The sequence below is a fragment of the Mesocricetus auratus genome, unplaced genomic scaffold (genome assembly GCF_017639785.1).
Source record: "Mesocricetus auratus isolate SY011 unplaced genomic scaffold, BCM_Maur_2.0 Super-Scaffold_100003, whole genome shotgun sequence".
NCBI lineage: Eukaryota > Metazoa > Chordata > Mammalia > Rodentia > Cricetidae > Mesocricetus > Mesocricetus auratus.
The window spans coordinates 20,977,335-21,000,024 of record NW_024429188.1 but is presented as its reverse complement, the minus strand read 5'-3'; the positions used below and the strand labels follow the sequence as shown (position 1 = coordinate 21,000,024).

Sequence of the window (22,690 nt, the reverse complement as noted above, 5' to 3'; positions counted from 1 at the left end):
CTCGAGTAGAGTAGGAAGGGACATCATCCCAAACCTTGATGGAGACATGGAGATTTGAAGGCATAGGAGAGGATAAAAGTCTGAGAATTTGAGGACAACTACAGGACCATCTTGTAACCCAATCCTGCAATAATCCCCACAATTTCTCTGATGTTTAAATTTTGGCAAGAGGGGGACTTGGGAGGAGTTGGAGAAGGTAGAAAAGGGGAGAGGAAATGATGTACATACAGTATTTATACATGAAATTCTTAATTAAAAAACCCAAAACAACAACAAAAACAACTCTACAATTTGAATAGATTCAATCTCCTGTGGCTTATAACCTGTTGTGTCCTTAAGTATAATTTAAATAGGAAAAATAAGAACTCTTGAAGGCCCTTTGGAGGTGATCAGACCCAAACTAGCTTGACAGTCTTAGTGCTGATGAATCACCCTTGTTCTGGAGAGATTAAGTAATCTGAACAAGGTCATACAGAGGATGAGAAGTGAGTTCAGATGTAGTACTCCTGGCTTGGATATGCAAGTGTAGGATTCATAATTTCACACACCTTAACTGATTCCCAAGAGAGATGGCTACATTTGGCCGCTTGTGTTGAAGACAGTTATTAATAAGAATTTGTTGGACAAGGACCAGACTATGCCACCTTTTACAATGACAATTCTGTTGGGGAGAAAAGAGAGAGAACATGAGCTGGATGTACCTTGTGAGTCTTTAATCACTAACGGTAAAGGAAACTACATTTCTTTGAGATTTATTTTCATTTTACTTCTGTGCATGTTTTGCTTATATGTATGCATGTGCACTGAGTGCATACCTGGTTCTTGTGGAAGTCAGAAGAGGTAACATTGGATCCCCTGGAACTGGACTTACAGATGGTTGTGAGCCAGTGTGTGGGTTCAAGGAACCAAATCCAGGTCTTCTACAAGAGGAACAAGTACTCTTTAATTCTGAGTCTCTCTCTGGCCCTATAATAAATGAAAAATGTAATAGAAGAAAAAGGGTCTGGACAGATGTCTCAGCAGTTGCAAATACTTGCTTTTTTTCCAGAGGACCTGAGTTCAGTTCCCAGCACCCATGTCAGGTGGCTCACAATTGCCTATCTCTCCCTCCAGGGAATCTATAGTATCCTTGGATTCCTGCACATAAGTCAGATACATACACACAGATAAACACACACGTGTGTGAATAAAATGTAAAATAAATCTTTAAAAATAAATGTAAGGAAAAATCTCCCATAAACTTATTCCTGAGACAAGTACTATTCACATTTAAAAAATTCTTGCCCATATTTTTTCTCTATATGATTCAGCTTATTTGTGTCAATCTTACACAGGTGCTATCACATAGAAGATCATAAAACTTTATGACTTGGAGAAAATGCATCTATTGTACTATGTATAATGCATTATCATTTCAGAAAATTTGGTCAGTGTTCCTGGATTCCACATGTATTTTTTTAGGCACTGAGCTGGGTGATGAAAATCACTCATCAGACTTCCCAGGAATAACTGCCATAAATATTCTTGTAGTCTTAAAGAAGAATTCCTCTCCCTAACATGTAAGGGAGGTATGTGGGTGTATGCATATTGCTGTGCATGTCACTGCTGCCCTTCTTTCGTTCTCTAACATTGTAATATAAGCATTCATTCTTGTCAGAAAAAACCCTGTCTATAAGTGCCATTTAAATGTCTCATAAAAGCCCATCAAATGTCATGGTTTACTCAAATATTTCCCTAGATGTAAAATAGTCCATTGGTTGTTTTTCAGATTTTCTTCATTGTACACAATGCAGTAATGCATGGAACCTATTTATTTCAGGCTTTGTCTTTCACAAAGTCCAAACTATAGCTCAGAACTGGGTCTAAAGCATATGAACACTTAAAATCTCTATCCTAGTCTTAAAACTCAGTTAATTTTGTCCTATGTTATTCCACAGATCTGGGTAACTTTCAAATTTTCATGTTATAGCAGGTGAAATAAGCTGGAAACAAAGAGAAAAACACTGTGTGCCCTCACTTTCATGTGTAGAACAATGGTTACCAGCAACTGATAGAGGGCTCGGTGGGTGACATTTGTCAAAGGGTACAAAGTTTTAGATAATAAGAGTGGGTGGTAGTGGGTTGGGGGGTCGGTGGGGGAGCATGGGAGGATGAGAAGATGAGGGAATGGGAGGATTAATATGTAAATAACAGTGCTTCTAAAATAAAAATATTTTAAAATAAAAAAATGAAAAGAGTAAGTCTTAGTGATTTAGCATACAACATGGTGATTATAATCAATAATAATGTGTTGTATATTTCAAAACAACCAGAAGAAAGGATGGTTAAATATTTTTACCACAAAGAGATGGTAAATATTAGAAATGATATATATGCTAACTTACCTGATTTGATTATTATGATGGATACATATATTGAAACATCACATTGCAACTTATAAACAATTACTGTTTACCTGTAAAAATGGTTTATTTTCATTTTATTGAAGTGTTTCTTTATATTTTAGTCATATCTTCTTCTTCTCCAAATTAAAAATAAAGTTTTTAAATGAAGTTTTTTGGGTAGGGAAAGAGGATATGGGAGGAGTTGGGGAAAACAGAAAAATGTGACAAGATATGTTATATGGGAATTTAAAAAAACAATTCAATCATAGGGAATATACCTACAGTCATACATTCATTGTTACTGGTATTGAATGGTAATAATGTGAAAATAAATGTTACAGCTTTCTGTAAAAGGCACTTTTAGAAATAAAAGACTAAAATGCTGGGGTGATTGCTTATTCAGTAAGGTGCCTGCCATGCAAGCAAGAGGACCTGAGTTCAGATCCCCAGCACCCATGTAAAACCTGAGCTTTGCTGAACTCATTTGTAGCCCCATTGCTAGGGAGCTCATTGATCAACAAGTCTAGATGAATTGATGAGCTCTAGGTTCAGTGTGAGGTTCTGGGCATGGTGATACATGCCTTTAATCCCAACATACAGGAAACAGGGACAAGGAGATCTTCATGAGTTCCAGGCCAGTCAGGGCAACATAGTGGGACCCTGTCTCCAAATAAATGAATGAATGAATTCATGGATAGATAGATAAATAGAGGGTGATCATGGAAGATACCCAATATCAGCCTCTGGCCTCCACAGGCATATGTACACATATGCATGCATACCACAAACACACCCACTCAAATGAATGCATACATGCCCCACACAAGCATGTAAAATAAACTAAACTCTAAAACCCTACATCCAAAAGAAAACAAATAAACATAGAATAAAATAGTTGAGTCATATAGTAACAGGTAAATAGAGTAGAACAGTAAGTAACAAAATATACTGAGCCCAGTAAGGGGCAATGGAGTCATCTTTAACCCTTGAGATAGTCTCTCATTTAATAAGAAACTTCCAGCTATTAACTCAGACAAGTACACAGCAGCTTCAAGATTGACAGTAACCAAGATACATCATGAAGCCGCGTGTTCTGAAGCAGCCAAGTCTTGAGGAACATGTGATTAGTTCAGATGCAAACCTCCTCCACACCAACAGCTCCTCTGATGTACTCTTCAACTACCCACCAAGATGTCAAACCATCTTGGCTTTTGATGGCTTTCAGAAGCCTCCTTTCAAGGCTACCAAAAGCCAAGTGCATATTTGACACTCCCCTGTATTTTGAACCATCTTTATGACTTATAATAATGCTTAAGTGTAAATATCATGCTATGGTGTTATACGACTGCTGACAAGGAAAATCTGTGATCAACATGTAACTTTCCCCGAAGTATTTTCATTTCATTCTATTTTGAACTTTTTTTAATACACACACACACACACACACAAACATACATGCATAGTCCAGTACGTCCTTGCCATGCTAATCTGGCCAGTTTGTCTCCTCTGGTTTCTCTCTGGTCTTTAGTCTTTAGTCTTGGGACCCTTGGTCATGTGGGTACACCATCATGTACACTTGCTCCTCTGCTCAATCCTATACTCTTCTCCTTTTGTCCTGTTCTCTTCCTTTCTCTTTCATGGTGTGTGTGTGTGTGTGTGTGTGTGTGTGTGTGTGTGTGTGTGTGTGTGTGTGTCCTGCCTTGTTTTCATGCCTCCCTCCAGCCACTGCTCCCTCCACTGCTGTATTTGCTGAGTTCAGCTGGCTCACAGATTTCTGGGGAATTCTTCTGTCTCAACTTCTTATCTTACCTTAGGAACATTGCAATTATAGATGTGTACTACTGGGACTGGATTTATGTGAGTTTGTAAATTTTGAACTCAGACCCTCGTGCTTGTGTGGTAAGAGCTTTAACTCACTGAGCCATTTTCCCAGGACACAGTCTTATGGGTATGTCTTTTTATTTCCCTCAAGGCCCAACTGTAATGCTCCATGTTCTGTGTACCCTGTAGAATTCCTCTGCCCTACTCAGGACTGTGACATGCAAGTGTCATGCCTTGTGGACCTATGGTAGTCTTATGTGCCTGTGCCATTCACATCATGGGCCTTACCAGAGTAGGTACTTCCCACCTTGGCCAGATGTTTCGGAAAGTAAATGTTCCTGGTGTATTTTGACTTCAGGCCATGGTAACTTGCAAAGGCTGTGAGAAGACTATTTCTATTACTTTGATAGGAACAAATGCTCAGTTTCCACTCTCATTTCATGGTACGGATCAGCCCTTGGATAACTTTATCTGGGGATCATCTCCCAAACAGGGCCAAAGAGCTGTCTTTCTGGAGGGATTTCAGGCTTAGTCTACAAAGAAACTGTTTCTTCCCTTATCTTGCAGACTTATTCCCATCCCACATGTGGGCTTCTTCCAGTCGAGATTCTGAGAGAAGTCACACATGTCTTAATAGGCATAGAGCGGGGGTAGGGCATGACCACTCAGAAGCTATCTAATTTTATAGACTTGTACCCCAGTGCCAGCCTTCAGGCTGCCAGATCTCAACTTGACACCTTCTGCCTGTCAACAGCCTGGCTGATGCTTCAGCCCCAGGCCAGAGAACCCTTTTCTCAAGGTTAAAAGTAACTGACCTTTGACAAGAAGCATTGGCTAAATTCTGTGTTCCTTAAAAGGGAAGCCGTCGGTTTGCCAGTGCTTATTTGGCCATGGGGCGGGAACAGGCCTGTGTTGCATCCTGTGGAGACAGCGGGAGGGTTTGTGGCAGAAGTGCATTGGCAAAGGGTCATTATTAAAATAGCCATCTTAGAAAATATGTACAGAACAGAGAGACATCCAGTCTGCTGGCCAGTTTCTACCACAGCCCACGTGGCTGGACAGCTCATTGGCTCTCACGACCTCCCTTTGGCTCCTTTTACAGGTACCAGTGCCATTTGCACCACACACAGCACCCTCCGTAATGTGTGTGCAGCAAGAACATGGACAGAATGACAAGGACACACTAATTATTAAATATCTGGACTTGTGTTTTTAATGTAGGGGTGACAGTCCAAAGATTGACTTGGCAGGCAGTGCACTCTCTGGCATCCTGGACAAGGACCTATCAGACCGCAGCAATGACATTGGTGAGTAAAGACATTTCTGCTTCTCTTCGCAGAGTTAGGAAACAAATGCAGGGCCTAGCTTGCCTCTTCAAGCAACGGAATGGGGTCTGTCATGACCAATGAAATGCTAAGGCTGTCAGCCTTTGCTGGGTATTTTGTTATTGTTTTTGTTTTTGTTTTTTACTTTAATTTTAAATAGTTTGTTTCACATGTCAATCCCAGTTTCCTCTCCCTCGCCTCCTCCCGAATCTCCCCACCATCCCCCCCAGCCTCCCACCCTATCTCCACTTCCTTCCACGTAGGGGATATCTAGAGTCTGTCATTTCGCTCAGGGCAGGGTCCAGGCACTCCCCTAAGAGACCAGGCTAGAGAGCATCCCTCTTTGTGTTATGGACACATGAAGTCCGTTTGTATGCCAAGGATAAATACTGATCTACTTCCCAGGGCCCCATAGGTTGCCCAGGCCTCCTCACTGACTCTCACACTCATGGGGGGTCTGGATCAGTCCCATGCTGGCCTCCCAGCTGTCGGTCTGGGGTCCAAGAGCTCCCCCTTGTTCAGATCACTGTCTTTGCTGGTTTCGCCGCCCATTCTTTGCCAATTTGCTCATCACTCCTCTCCCTCTGTCACTGGGTTCCATGGGTTCAATTCAGTGTTTAACTGTGGGTGTTTGCCTCTGCTTCCATCAGTCACTGGATGAAGGTTCTAGGATGGCATATAAGGTAGATGTCAAGTTCATTATCAGGAATGAGCATTTAAGGTAGCCTCTCCACTATTGCTTAGCTTGCCAGTTGGTGTCATCCTTGTAGATCGCTAGAGGTGTCCCAACTTTACAAGGAAAGTAAGTGATGGTGATTTCTACCTAAAGACAGAATGCCTGGGGATTTTAGCTCTCTGGTCTTAGCAAAATCCCTTATAAGTTCTCGTGAAGAGAAAGGATGAATGAACATTTTTTGTAGAAGTAGGCATGTACTTAGTTCATGTTTATCCAGCCTAGAAAAGGGTGAAAATGCAAAATGTCAGGGTTCGCTGTAGAAGTGGCTCTAAGTACTTTGACTTTGAGGTTAAAATGAGGTTTTTTGTGTATGGTAATTGCCACTTAGCACAAAGATGAGGAACTTACTTCCCCAAGGTCAAACCAGCACTGTGTGATAAATGGGAAGAGGCTAAGGTCACTCTGAATAAACAAAAGTCAAAGTCCTTTTGGGGTATATCTGGATGGATGTGAGGTGACTGGTAGTGTAACCTGGATCACAACCTTTTTAGGATGCCAAGTCTCAAGTCCAGATATTTTTTTAAGTGCAGCATCTCTTTATTTGTACCTATTGTCATAAGGTAGCATTCTCCTGCATTCTATTTTAGAAGGCTACATTTTGAAATTGCCCTTATTTTAATTAATGTTTGCTTGTGGGTTCATTATATATTCACAGACAGGCTTTAGAAATGATACATATTTTCCTCCTCCACATCCCTTGATAACATCTCTCAAATCTTTAGTGCTATACTGACATTGATGTGTCACATCTCATTAGTCATATTCAGATTTGCCCAGTTTTAATGGTATCTGTGTATGTATAAGTTTCTCTGCAATTTTATTTTGCACACATTTGCTAACATTCAGGGTTCATAATATATCTGTCACTACCAATATTCCTCATGTTGCACACTTCTTTTTTCTTTCCTGTTTTTGTTTTGTTTTAGCAATTGTTGTTTAGTTTCCTTTCAGCATTTTTGGTTTTTGTTTTCTTTTTTGGCTTATCCTCCTTATATAGCCCAGGTGTCCTAGTTTCCTTTCCAGTTGCTATAATAAAATACCCTGGCAAAAAAAGCAACTTACAGCAGAAGGGCTTTTTTTAGGTCACAATGCTAGGCTACAGTCCATCATTTTGGGGAAGCCAAGGCAGCAAGGCACATGAAGCAGCTAATCATATCCATTATCAAGAGCAGAGAGAATAAATGTATGCATACTTGTATTCTTGTATTCTTGATGATAATACAGTTCAGGATCTCCTGCCTAGGGATTAGTGCCACCCACAATGGGTGAGTTTTGCCACCTCCATTAGTATAATTAAGATAATACCCCATAGACATACCCACAAGACAACCTGATCTAAACAATCCGTCATTGAAACACTCTTCTGAGGAGATTCTAAATGTTATCAAGTTGACAATTAAAACCAATAATCACACTGGGGTAGCCTAGAACCTATTGTAATATATAGTCCAGACTGGTGTCAAACTCAACATGTTCCTGCCTTCATTTCTCAAATTCTAGGATTGCAGTCATGTACTACAATGTCAGGCTGTGTTCCTCATTTCTAACCATGCTTACCTTCCTTCAATCCTCTCACCCCAAACATCTGGAAGTTACTAGTGGGGTTGATTTGACATAGAAGATAGATTTCCAGAATCATCTGTATTGACCACTTACCCTAGAAACAAATGCCCAACAGTTGGTAGGCCTTATAAGCTAGCAGAATGCTTGATATGAGCAGTATTCTGGTTTGCCTGATGTGACCCCTAATGTTGGATAATGTTTTCTTCTGAATCTGCTAATAGAATCACATCTTTGCAAACTGCTGACCTGGAGTTTCTGGCCTGACCTTGTGAGGCCTTGTGTGCAGGGTGCTTGGTTGTGACTGTAAATACCAAAAATTCTTGTGCTGCTCTCAGAAGCTAGTTTATATCCTCAGCCAGCCTTTGAGACTCTGTCATAAAGTATAACCTAAAGGGTGAAACTGTCCAGCTACAAGTTTTGATTGAGTGACAGAGTAAGAGAGAGAAGACCAGTGCATGGATGATTGAAGAGCTAGATTAAGTCATGGTTCTCCCACTGTGGTTTGGTATTCAGCTTATTTCCAGACAGAGCAACTGATTGGTGAAATATTGAAAAAGGGCATGGAAAGGGAAGTGTTTTTCTATCTCTAGAATACACAGTGCTATGTGTCTTGCTTTTCTAAGAGCACTAGCCTTTGATCCTTGTTTTATTTGGGTCTGGAGTTGTCTAAAATGGCTATTGCCAAAGTATGGCCAGCATGTTTTCTAGTGGTGGCATTGATGGTAGAAGAATTCCTCCAAGCACTTTTCATACTGAGAAAACTAAGTCGCAGTTGTATGTATTTGGGAGCCCAGAGAGATGGTGCTTAGAGTTTTTCATTTTGCCAAGAAGACATTAATCCCAGAAGACCAACATTGCACAAGTTAACAACCTAATATATAGATTATTTGAATTTCAAGAAGTGCTGATGAGCAGCTATGTTATCAACTAGGAAATATTGGAGTATCCACTAGTCAAACACCCTCACACATAGGTCTGCTTCTATGGATCCATAAGATGCAGGATAACAAATGATCCTTGAGGTGTGAGGATGGGAAAACTAACTATAGTAGGACATAATACTGATCAGGATGTTCCTGAGTGCCATAGTACTGGAACATGCTCCACAGAAGAGCACAGACTTACCTGTATCTTAGATTTGCTTAGGCAGAGGTGGGAACGGGCAGGGAAGCCATATGGAGAAATTCTGAAATCTTGGCATAGATAGACCAGCCTGGCTGCAGTAGGAAGTTTGTGCCGAGGAGATAAAGCAACTTGGAAATGTAAGTAGAGATCAAATTGAGTTTAAGGGGGATGGATTTATAATTTATTCTAGAGACAGTGGAAGCCATTAATGGTAACATTAAAGTGATGTATCAAACCTCAAAATTTGTATACTAAATGCTGAAGTGCTTTATGGGACCAATCAGATAAAAGAAAGATAGCCAATAAGTTATATAGGCTTAGGTAAGCACACTGACTTAGATAGTTGTCCAGACACCCTGTGTCAGTGCTGGATGGGGTCTGAAAGTTAAGGTTCAAGGATATAGAGAAAGGCAGGGACTGGAGAGATGTTAAGAGTTTCCCATAAGCACTGCCATGGAAGGAGAATATAAGATTGGTGGCTATAAGCCTGAATTAAACTGCTGGGGCTGTTGCTTCTGGTCTGGGTGGCTTCCCTTACTTACTTACTTACTTAGCATCTCCATTGGCTTCCTTATCTTGTGTTCCAGAATTATAGAAAAACACTTGCTGGACTTCAAAAAGATAGAAATGTTTATATTAATATTGTTTGCTTAGAGGCGTCATCTGGGTTAGGAAGATACAGTCTAAATTTACCAGAGATAAAAGAGAGGGATAAAGATTTAAAGGAGGTTCTGGAGAAATGTCTCCAGGTAAAGGTATGAGTGAATCCATATGATGGACATAGTAGCAAGCATATGCACTCCTAGTGCTCCTCCAGCAAGATGGGAAGGGAAAACAGGAGGATCCCCTGAAGCTGAGGCTGAAGCTGCTCTTATAGATGCAGTGCAGATCTACAAGAGACCCTACCTCAAACAAGGTAGAAGGCAAGGACCAGTATCCAAGGTTGTCCTCTGACCTTCACATGTGCACCACGGCGTGCAATTTAAGCACCCACCTGAATACTCGAGTGTGTGTGCATGAGCACACACAATACACACACATACCACACTGACACAGCACAAAGTAATTTTAAAAAAGGTTAAAATGAACCTTGGGGTGAAGACCAAATCCCCACAAAATCCACATTCAAGGAGAAAAAAAAATATTGCAACTTCACAGAAGCCAAGAGAAAAACAGATTTTTAAGCAGAATGTCTTTAACCCCAAAGGCAGAAATGCTATTTGCAGGTGGATTGGTCAAGGAGAAAAGGATATTTCTGAGGGGGTGGCTCTTTCCAGGGCTGCTTTTGTAGGATTCCATTGCTTTGAATCAAGGAGGATAGTATTTGTACCAGAATGTTTTTGCTAGTGATTCAGACAATTGAAGCTGTCCGAATGTGGGCTGCAGTGAATAGCATAATGCAGCCCTGAACATCATTAGAAATCATCAGTGTTCTCTATAAATAAATCTGTGTTTCCTCTTAATAAAGCTGTAATTTAAAATTATTATAATATTAAATTAGAGAACATGGCTTTTTCAGATGTTGTGTGGGCAGCTCTAAGCATCTGTCAGCCAACGATAATTTAGAATGAAATCAATTGGTCCAAAACTAAGCTGTTGATGTCAGATTGAGATATTGTTTGTATCAAACTACGCAGCCATTTTTCAAGTAGCATAATAGAAGATATGGAAGAGCTCCAGCACAGGCCTGTGCATGAATGGAAACAAAAATTAAATTGTCCAGTTCTCTCTTGGTGATGGAAGAATCTCTGTTCTGATTGAATGGGAGATTATAGGCCTTGAAGTTAAGTGCCATAACATTTACTTTTATTATTCCTTATATTGTAGCTTCCACTGCATGGTGAGATTTATTGTTATAGTTTAATACAATCAAGAGACTTTCAGTTCTTTTCCTTCAGAAGCACATAGCAACGGGCTTCCAGATGGGAAGCAGCCTCTGAACTAAGGCCACCTAGCTTCAACTAATTGACTTAGAGAAAGGCTTTTTCATTCCTTCCCAGTTGCTTGGCATCTTTGTTTTTGTTCTATTCTGTTCAAATCCACTTAAGTTTCCTGTTGCCACCTCTTTATGCCACCATTACCCTCTTCACTTAAGGAAGGTGAAATTTTCCTCTTGGTCTTCAATTTGACCCACCAAACACATCACATCAATTTGGGGGCTGAGAATTGCTGACTTTAAAGTCAGCAGGCTTGATTAAAAGGAAGTAAAGGCTAACTTAAACTTATCCTCAGATTGCTCATGGGTTGATTGCTCAGGGATGTCTGGGGATTGTGTTTCCTTTGGACCAAGGAATGGGAAAGTACTTCCCTTGTGTTAGGAATGCTTTTAAGAGCCAGTCAATCTGGGGATCAACTGGGAAGATTCAAAAACTCAATCATGGTGATACATAGCTCACTCAATTTATTAAAAATTATTATCGTAATACTTAAAATGAATGGATGGTTTATAATTTATACCTCAGTAAAGCTGTTAAAAAGAATAGTAATTGAAATTTTTCCCAAACATTCACATTAAAATCCAAATGTTTAAAAGGGGAAGTAATAAACACAATCTTGAGTGAAAGATCAGTAATAGGACCCGAGTTTGATCTGCAGGACCCATGTTTTAAAAATGTTGGGTGTGGTGCCATGTGTTTGTAATCTCAGCACAGAGGAGATAGAGGCAAGTAGATGGATCTCCATGGTTTGCTGGCCAACCAACCTAGTCTTTTCAGTGAGTTCCATGCTAGTAAGTGTCCATTTACCCAAAACATCGAAAGCTAGACCTTTTCCAAGGAACAGCACTCAAGATTTCAAGATTGTCCTCTGGCTTCCTCACACATGTATACCTGCACACACATGAACACAGACAGTCACACAAAAACATATAAACACTATTCATGTGTAAGTATGGTGTTATAAATGTCTCTCCCATACTTTTTAAAATAATTGTGACTATATAGAACAATACTACTATCCTGGAGGTGCTTCTGACTTATATGTTAACCAGCCCTTTACACAGAGAACTATGTTTTTGAACTTCCTTGAAGTCTCCCTAAAAGTAGAGGGATGGAGTGAATATAAATCAACCGCTTAGGCTATGAAATATGTGTATTCTTCGTGTGAAATAAAGCATGTCCTTACTGTCCCTGATTCCCCTCTGAGGTACAGTTGCATATGGTTGCCTCTAGGAGAGAGAGAGAGAGAGAGAGAGAGAGAGAGAGAGAGAGAGAGAGAGAGAGAGAGAGAGAGAGAGAGAGAGAGAGAGAGAGAGAGAGAGAGAGAGAGAGAGAGAGAGAGGGAGAGAATAACCTGTTGCTACAGTCATTCCTCCAGTACAGGTGAATTGCAGACCCTTTGTTTCTTCTTCTCCCTTCTACCAGGGTCCCTGTTTCCTAGTGTTGAAATTTCAGCAATGGGATCAAGCAAGGAGAGAGTGAACTGGCAGGTTCTGGGTGCCTGCCACATGCTTACATGTTTTTCTCATCAACATCCCTGTGAGGGAAGAGTATGGTGATATATAGTTTTAGAATAAAGGAATGATGAATAAAGATGGCCAGGTATTTTGGCAAAGTTAACCACCTGGATAGGAAGGAGCAACGTTGGAGTTGAATGGCATTATCCCTGAGCTGGGAGCCCAAACTTCCAAGAAATTGACCTATACCAACTATCACAACTGTGTTCCCCAAAGGACATGTGGTAGTGATGTCTGGAGACATTTTTCAGGAAGGGGGGGTACTACTGACTTGTAGTGAATAACGGTTAGGAATGTCAGTGAACATCCTACAGTGTATAAGACACCCCACACACACCCTTCAGATGTAGCTTTGCACCCGGCATTCTTTGGGTTGGGGTATACCAAGAATATCCCTAATCCCAAAGGCTGTCTTCAGGTCATTGGCAAGGTGTCAGCATGAGCAAGCTGTGCCTCTCAGATGGACTTTTAACTAATGGTTCCACTTACAGATCTTACTGTTTGTCAATGGATCATATTAGAAGGCAGATACTCACTCCACTTGTACAGCCCTACAAAGCCAGGACTGTCCTGACTTTGGCAGCCCATCTATTTGTGATTAGTTTGTTGTTTTGTTTTTAGGCTGACAGGTTTTACTTTATTTGTTGTGGCGGTTGGGGGGCTGGATTTCATGCATGAGTACTGTACTCAATCATTTCTACCCAAGCTTAGAAAAGGGTCATAGTGCCTACTTGGATTTGCAGATAGACCTAGAATTCCTAGATTTTGATCACTTCTCTCTTATAGACAGGGCATTCCTAGTCTTTATTTAGCCTGATGAATTAGATGACTCTGTTTTTGCTGTGTAGAGACTCTCTTCATCCTCCACAGTACAAATTTGGGGGCACACCCCATGGATTCAAAGTAGTCTAACACAACAAACAGACTCCTATCATAATCTTCGTTATGTCCGCAGAAGATATTAAGCTGTAGGTGTATGTAGAAGCAAGCAGTGAAGAGGTTGTCACTCATTCCTCAGACTGTATGTAGCATATAATTGAGTTGAAGCACTCCTGCCTTCTTCCTACTGGTCATAGGTTCATAGGTTGGCAGAAACTGACTCTGGCTTTAATTTTGCATATGTACATCTGAAGGGATGCAGGGCATGAAACATGGAGTTGGTGGGGTAGTGGTAAATGAGCTTAAAACATGTATACTCTTGGCAGTTGTGCCATGTAAACTTCACGCCTGGGTTATAAATGTAAACAAAGCAGCTAATCTGTTCTATCTTTATGGATTTTGGAGATGCAGATGCTAATCACTTCCCATTTTTCCATTGGTGATTCACCTGCCATGGATGTTTATTTAAGTTCTAAAAGTGGGCCCCTATTTATAACTTACACATATTTTTCCCACAGTGATCAAATTGCTGATGTGCAGGGTGAGATTTCCTTCTTCCCACCATATCTTATGATGTTACTTCATAACAAGTGTGTGAAGCCCTGTGGACTTGGAATTTTCCCATCTAAGCCTTATATAACAAAAGCATGGTGTTTGGACTGCCAGCCTTGCTCCTATATCCTTGTTCTCCAATCTTGCAACTTCATTAATAGCACGTGAAAAGAAAATTCCACCTCTGTGATTTGAATAACCCTATGAAGCTGATGACTTAATTCATCCCCACCTCTTCCCCTCTTCCCCTTTCTCTGGAAAACAAGGCTAACAAGGTTGTTTATTAATCCACTAAACAGCCATTTGTTGAACACTCAACTACAAGCCAAGAATGACAGCAGGCCTGAGAAAATAGATCAAAGCCGCAACTTTTCCCTGGGATGGTGAATGAGGCAGATAAGTCAACATGGACCACCAATACAGGGTGCTGAATGCTGAGGTGGTAATCACGTGTAAGTGGGAGAGCAGCCAACTCAGGCCTTGGGGTGCTAGTCATGGTTTTAAGCCTCCATGACACAGAAGGAGTTAGCTAGATAGATAATCTCGGGCCTGTGGTTCACTTCCCTCTGTGTGGAATGGCAGAGGACTTGGATTCCAGGCCCGATGTTCTAGCAGCCTTAATGATAAATGAGGGGTATGTAGACAAGATGACTTCTGGAGATACTGGGAGATGATGATATTTCCAGATTTAAGTCTTAGCCCTCAAGTGTGGGGCAACCTGCAATAGTGAATAAACAGAGCCCATTTATGAGCTCCTGCACAGCTCTGTTAGTGACAGCTGGCCTATCTCCAACTTTAGACTGTTTTTCCTCTGTATTTTTCAGTGGATGTGCTTTAGGTCACCTGTGGTCACTGGGACCATTCCTGTCATCCATGGAAAAACGAGGCTACATGTTCTAATTGAGCTAAATAGGGCATGACTGAAGTTTATGGAAAATGGGCAGTTCCTGGTGCCATGAAGAGGCTCAGCCCTTTCCAAGCTGACTCCATCATATCCAATATGAATCATCCCCATATGTCCACAGAGGGTTCCTCTTTCAGTTGTCACAAAAGCCAAGAGCCTCTCATCCTTATGAAACTAAAAAAAAAAGAAAGAACTCAGTGATAGCCAGCTTAATCGTTTTGGACTAGCTTATGGGCATTAAAACCCTTTTCATTAGGAGGAAAAATTTCCCAGCCAGGCTGAGAAAGCACATATCAAGTTTCAGCTTGATTCACTTCAAAACCACCATGAAAATTGGGACATTTTCTTCACACCACAATGAGTTAGTCATGGAAATTCTTCCTTAATCACAGTTACCATGGCCACAGTGATGAGGAGCATGCCCTGGGCCACTGAAAATTTACGTGACAATATTGAAGAGCGTGTCTCCTTCCCCATCAGAAAGCAGAAGTATGTGGCAGTTCTCAGTCTGAGGAAACATACCAAGATAACCTGAGGTTCTCCTTGCAGCATGTAGCCTCATCATCTGGGTATCTTTCTTCGTGGCAGTTTAGTTTGGTTAGTGTTTCAAAGAATGTTCTTTATAAGCTAAAACTGTAGAAAATTAAACTTGGCTGAAATGTGCATTAAGAGGCTAAAAGTGGCTCCTATGAGGGACTCTGACCCTCCTCTTACTGATGAGTGACAGAAATGAGGCAGACTTCTTGGCCATCTGTCATGGAGATGCTTACTGAGTGTGGCCAGGCTCCAACATGCCTAGGTCTTTTTAGTACAAACCTCAGCCAATAGAGCTAAGTGAGCCAGCCAAGCACTTCCCCTGCTGCCATGGCACAGATTGCTGCCTTTGCCCTGCAGCTGCCATGCTTGTCCCACTAAGAGCCACCTTTAGAAGCTATACTCCTAGAAGAGGAGTTTTTCTTCCAATAGTTCATTCACTCATTTGCTCCTTCTTACCTCAACAGAATATCCAGCATGACAGCCCAAATATAGTCAGTGGGCACCAAGTCATCCTAAGAATGTAATTCATTAGAGCCCATTACATGAACTTTTCCCCGGGGAAGACATGAACAGATGTGTCCTCCCCCAGATAGGTCACCAAAGACAGAGCAGAATATGATTCTGCCAAAGTTCAACTTGGGACCAATGAGTTTATTGGGCTTACACAGCATGGTTGAGGGGTTTCTTATAGGAGCATGAGCCACCCCACAGCAGCCATAACACCAAAATACTAACCCTCCATAGCTATATAAATGGAGCCCCTCCTCAATTAAGCTTCTACTCTCCACATACCCTAGTACAATGTTCTTGCCCTTCCTAATGCTGAGACCCTTTAATACAGTTCATGTTGTAGTCATCCCCAACGATAAAATTATTTTCATTGCTACTTTGTAACTGTAATTTTGCTACTGTGATGAACCATAATATAAATATCTGAAATTTCCAACAGTCTTAGGTGACCCTGGTGAAAGGGTCATTCTACCCCCAAAGTGTCAAAATCCACAGGTTGAGGGTGGCTCCTCTAGCATTTTCTGAGGACCACGAGGTCACATGCTACTAGGGCCAAGTTATATACAGTAGCCTGGGAGGTACATGAGGAAATAGTTAAAATCTTGGGTGAGTGTCTATTGACCCTCTCCACTCCCTCCATCTGTGAAGGGATGAGCCATGTTGTTAGCATGAACTATCTAGCATGGCCTCATTCCCCTGTAATAGAAACAGAAGTTTCCTGATGTGAACTTAGCTGTCTCTGCATGCTAAGTCCATCCTATGGTGAGCCCAAGGTGGTCCATCTTCTCCCATAGTTTCAGCACCCCTCTCCTATTCCATCCTTCATGCTGCAACATTTCACCTCAGCCTCCTGCTCCAAGCCGTAAGGGTGCCTCTTTTGATCTGTTGTCAACTATTTGAGCCTGTAACCAAATGCTTTTGGTAAGGGCTTCAAAATCTCTAACTTTGCTGTCGGGCTAGCACTCCTTCACCAAGTGCTGGAGGATTACTTTACTGATGAGATTTACTCCCTATGGCTTGCCTCCGCAGGCCATGTTCTCCCAGTGAATCACCTGGAACAGCCTTGCTTGGGAGGTAGAAACAGGAGGCTCAGTTGGCCAGCCAGCCTAGCCAAATTTGTGATCTCCAGGTTTAATGAGAGATCCTGTCTCAAGAAGTAAGGTGGAGAGTGATGGAGTAAGACAGCCAACATCAACCTCTGACCTCCACATGTATATGTGTTCCCCAACTCTCTTTCCCTCTCTTCTCCCTACCCTAGTCTCTGTCTCTGTCTCTCTCTCTGTCTCTCTCTCTGTCTCTGTCTCTCTCTGTCTCTGTCTCTCTGTCTCTGTCCCTCTCTCCCTCCCTCCCTCCCTCCCTCCCTCCCTCCCTCCCTCTCTCTCTCTCTCTCTCTCTCTCTCTCTCTCTCTCTCTCTCTCTCTCTCTCTCTCTCTCTCTCTCTCTCTGTGTCCCCTTATCTTGACTCTCTTTTCTCTCCCACTTTCCCCCCATAAAATAATTATCTACAGGAGTCAGCTCTGGCTATCCAGCAGAGAACTAGTCAATTGGCCTTTAATTGTTCTTTAATCACTCCATCCTGCTTAGGTTTTGTCTCTAGAGTTTGTTTCAGTTTCCTGGACAGCTTGATGATATACATCATGCCACTCGGTCCTGGGAACTCCCAGCCAAGGTCCTTGGCAATGGTTTGTTCCTTGGAAATTTCAACGGCCCTCTCTTCCACTCCCTCCCCTTGCTGTCTGCCCAGCTTCTGCTCCTCTATTCTTTGTCTCCTTGCTCTTCTCCCTGAGGCTTCCTCTGCCCTCACCAGCCAGCCCCCATCCCCACAAGCAAACCACCCTAGCTGTGGTCCCATTCCCCACCCCACTCCCAGCAGCCCAGCATCTGCTCGGCTAAGCTGCTGAAAGCACCGCATGAAGAATGCATGCCAATGGAGTTTTACGTGGCACTTTTCTATGATAGCAATGAATAGGAGGGGGTGATTTGAAGAGGAATTGTCCAACAATAGGGAATAGACTAAATGATGAATTGCCATGCCACCAAAGATTATGTAAAGTATGAAAAAATTTTAGTAACATGACATTCAAGGTTAAGTAAAATAAACAGAGTACAATATGATATATAGCATTAGTTATAATGTCTTATTTTCTAACAGTGATTGTCTCAATGTGGTGAGATTATCACTGACTTTCTTTTTGTTCTTTTTTGGTTACAATTTAACATAAAAATATGCGTGAAACATGTATTACTTTTGTGTCTGGAGAAAAACTGATTTTAAAACAATGAATTGATATGTTTAATGTCACACACTGGCTTTGTTCACATCAATCCAACTGTGTAATAGGGAATTTCTATTCAGACAATACATACTTGGTAGAGTTAAAACCTGGGGTAGAGCCTAGAGAGGAACCTGTTGGAAAAATGAGATTATTTAAAGGGAAGGCTCCTGAGAGGGGCCAGCCCAGCCAGCCAGCTTTGGACAAGCACCTCCCAGCAGTATGGATATGTGCCGTCTCCAGCCCAGGGTCCTCCTGGTTCCCTGCTGAGTCATCTGGAGAAGTAAGGCCCTTTATGAGATACTGTCAGTTGCTTGATGCTGATTGGCTCCTGACTGGCCTTAGAGCTCCACTGATACATTCTCTGTGTGTGATGCTTGACGGTGTTGCTCTCATCACAGCAATAATGGTACCCAGTTCCTTTCCAGTGCTAATTCCTCCGAGCCTCTCATTTCCATCACACTTGGCTTGTAAATCCCAGAAATCTACAGAACAGGGTGGCCTCTTCCCATGGTCGCTTACCAACACTAGCAAAGTAAAGGCAGGTGCCTTTCTCCTGATACAGGAGGATACACATGACTCTCTGTTCGTCTGATTGTCAATCACTAGGATATAAGCTCCTTGAGGGCGGGGCTCATCCTTGCACATTTGCTAGTGTCATCTTAGCAGCACTTACCCTATGTAGCACAGAGTAATTATTCAGTAACAGTGGTGTTCAAGGTGATTTTACATGTCAGTAATCCCAGTGCTACAGAGGCTCAGACAGAAAGATTATGAGTTCGAGACCAGAACTAATTCTTTAATGGTGTATTTAAGATGTTTAAGTATGGAATGAATGAATGGGTGGACAGATAGACAACTGCTGAAGATAATGTCACCACAAAATGATGATTCTTGAAAAAGAATAGAGCCAGGCTCAGTGCCTTATCTGAGCCTGGTCCCCTTGCCCAGGAGTTTAGTCTAACAGGGTGACACCTGATGGTCTGACTATTGTGGCACAAATCGATGAGGCAGTCCTGATGTCTTTTAGAATCAACAGGAACCACCGTTTATATATCCATTGCTGTTATACTTCGTGATAACTGTCTTTTGTGCTGAGACTTCAAGAATGTTCTGTCTACTGAAATGGTTAGATTTGTGAAAGAGAGAAGAGTCCTCCTTTAATCCTTGTTCTGTAGCTTTTGAAAGATTTATGAATGTAACTGCCAAAGGGAAAAAGGCAAGAACTGTGTCTCTCTTGCTTGCTATCATGCTAAACTTGCTAAGCTCAGAGGAAACAGTTATTGCATTCCGTTTGAGTCCTTTATTGAATGACCCACGGGTATCAATGGCCTTTGTAAAAGATAAAACATAATCTAGATTGACAGGGTGCTTATTAAGGGAAAGAGGTGCTTATAGCATACTATAAGGGTCTTTTCTCCTTATTTTTGCTCTAAAAAACTGTTTCATTTTGTTTTAGACCTAGAAGGTTTTGACTCTGTGGTATCATCTACTGAGAAGCTCAGCCACCCAACCACAAGCAGACCAAAAGCTACAGGGAGGCGGCCTCCATCTCAGTCACTCACATCTGTAAGTGTCTCTTTACTCCTCTACAGCGGAAAGGCAAAAAGGACTTGAGATTCTGGCTAAGGACTCTTCTTCGAGCAGATGATGGGAGACACCCCAGAAGAGGAAAAAGGAGAAGGAGGCCACCAGATATACTGCTAACTAAAAATACTTGGGAGAATCTTTTTGAATCAAGCAGTATTTCTTTCTATTTGCTCTTTGTGTTTCTGCCAGCAAGATGGCATTCTCTGTTTCCCACTTTCCTTCTGTCTCTTTCTAGACCAGTTCTTGTTTGAACCTGAAATGAAATTGGTAAGCAAAACAGAGAAAAAGAGACTGAGCCTATTTTGATCTATTAAGAAAAAACGTATTCAAAAAAGATCTGCTACAATGCAGTTGGAGCCAGTGGCCTGTATCTTCCCAAACCCCATCATCAGCTGGTCTCCAAAGAAACCCATGCAGACCTCCAAGCGGTTGTATTTACCCCTATGAAGTACACCCGTGTATAGAAGAGACCACTCAATGCTAAACCATAGATGGTTGGTTTTGTTTGGGTAGTTTTAAATAACTTTTTCTTAAGAACCTACTATCTTCATCATTGTGCCAAATTTGAGCAACATGACACATAAAGGACAAAGTAATTTTTCTATAGTGCAAAGAACTGCTATAACCTCTTGCTGTGTGTAGCCTTAGATTTTTCAAAGCTTTTATTTTTTTTTCATTTAAAATTGGGATCATGTAATCTATATTGTTTTGGATTTTGCCTCCATCCCCAAACTTTCAAAACTGCACACCATTCTCTCCAGTCATTACCAGTCCTTCCAGAATGACATATTTAATGACTGCCTACTATTCTAAGTGTGAGTATATGAGAGTTTATCTAGTAAGTGTACTATTATTATTGGATTTCGATAATGATTCCAAGTCTTTGTTATAAACCATGTTGATGTAAATGTTGTTAGGTTCGAGTTTTCTGAATGTGGGGCACTGGGAAGTGTGTTGCCTTGCTGTTGCCATTAGTTGCACGCGTGCGCGTGTGCGCGCGCGCACACACACACACACACACACACACACACACACAGCCATTTCCCCTCCACAAGCAGAGTGTATGTGTTCGTCTGTCCTGCCTACTGATTATCAGTCTGTCTGCACATTGCCTTGTCCGTTGCAGTTCTAAGGCCTCATAACCTCCCTCGAGCTACATGAAGGAATTTAACCATTTGCAGGTTTCTCAGGATACTTCTCTCTTCACCTCATCACTACTCTCACCTGTGTTCTTGTCATTTACAGAGGCAAAGACTGCCACTTCCTTTGAGTCTCTTCTCATGTCTGGATGGATGGCTTGAATTGTCCAATTTTTCTTCCTTATGTGACCCACACCTAACTTTGTATGGATGCGTGTCTGAGATAAAGACTTGAAGAAGTGGCTTTCTTTACACTCTTTTAGAATTCTGTGGCCACCTGCCTTCTTTCATTTCTCCTGTCCACACTCTACCCACCCAAACATGCACAAATACACCCAACCTATCTGATTGCTTCTTAGCATGTTTGCATTCCTCATTTTCAATCCTACCACTTCTGTCTTCTCTTTGAATCCTTCATAGTTTTGTTTTCCTTCTAAGTTTTCATAACCTTTTAAGGTATAAAGAGCCTTGTGTCTTTCCAGAATTAAATATTACCCCTTAGTTTGTACATCCCACGTTGAGAAGTTTGTGTAATATTTTGGAGATCAAGTAATGGTAGCTCATCTTCACCCTGCTTTTAGGCAGCTCAACATATGTTCAGAGATATCTATCCCCTATGGACAGGACACTGTGTCAGGTACCAGGGATACAGAAGGTAATGAGAAGAAGTACATGGTCACTGCCTTTAAGAAGCTGACTTTGGTGACTCAACATCTGACATCTTATATAAAGACATTTTATTTGGACTTAAAACAGAATATTTTGGTGCTTTAATTGGGTAGAGTGAGAAGATTCTTGTCCTTCATTCTCATCCATCCCCATTTGGATGTACACACTAAATTTTTCTTCACTCTTAAAATTAGTACCTGTAGCCGGGTGTTGTTGGTGCATGCCTTTAATCCTAGCACTTGGAAGGCAGAGGCAGGTGGATCTCTGTGAGTTCCAGGGCAGCCTCCAAAACAATACAGAGAAACCCTGTCTCGAAAAAAAATTAGTACCTGTGAGGTTTTCATAACAAATGGGATTAGTGGATAAGGACCTATTCCTCCAAGGCCAATGGAGGAATAATTGAAGAATTACTAGTTATGGTTCTCTGGCTTGGGGCAGTTTTTTTCTAATTGGAGCTCTTTGTGCTTATAAACCCTTAAGAATAAGATCATGCCTTATGAGTTGTATAGAAGGAGGCTTTTTAAATAAAATCTTGGAAAGATCCATGTGTTACATGGTTGTTGAGTAGGTAAGCTTAGATTATTAGTAAGAAAGCTTGGTGAGGGGACATATTTTAGTCAATTGGATTTTCAGATTAAGTGAAAGCAAAACCTTGGCCTAAAAATACCCCCAAATATTTTAAGTTTCTGCCCTGGTGAACAGGATAAAAGAAGAAAAAGTATTTGTGAACATAATTTTTCCATTTTTTCAAATGGTAATTCTAAAAAGAACCATTTCTCTACCCCAGGATAGAAAGCAAAATAGGGAAAATGAAGCTGAATTTGAGCTTGCTCCAACATATTTCTAGAAAAGTCTTCATTTTAAAAAGACTCCTTACAACAGGGACACTTGATTTCATTTGTTTTGTTCTAAGCTTGAGAAAGTCCAGCTAAGGAATTACTTGTGATCAAGAGAGTTCTGGTGACTTGCTCCCTATTCATCCAGCCTTTGGTGTTCACAGTGATTTCACAGTGAGGCAGAAAGGGCAAGGATGTCGAACCATATTTTGCCCATTGATGATGCTTTTCTGTAAATATACCTTAGCAAATGCACTCCAGAATGGGTGTTTACTCTCCATAGTAGTGAGGGCAGAGATTAGTAGCAGATACCAAAGGAGATGTGAGCTTATGCTAGTGGGCAGGGCTATGCTTTGGGGCTGTGTAAATGTTCATTACTCTTGGTCCCGTGCC

At 41.4% G+C, this 22,690-nt stretch overlaps 1 protein-coding gene across 11 annotated transcripts in view; it reads left to right on the top strand.

Moving 5' to 3' along the window:
* Nucleotides 1-22,690, top strand: part of Sh3kbp1 (SH3 domain containing kinase binding protein 1) — a 340,190-nt gene that overhangs the window by 303,941 nt on the left and 13,559 nt on the right. For all 11 annotated transcript variants that reach the window (XM_040744131.1, XM_040744124.1, XM_040744126.1 and 8 more), the window contains 2 exons: nt 5,427-5,512; nt 19,523-19,632. In XM_040744131.1, coding sequence (XP_040600065.1) covers nt 5,427-5,512; nt 19,523-19,632 — 196 coding nt within the window. The remainder of the gene's footprint in view (nt 1-5,426; nt 5,513-19,522; nt 19,633-22,690) is intronic.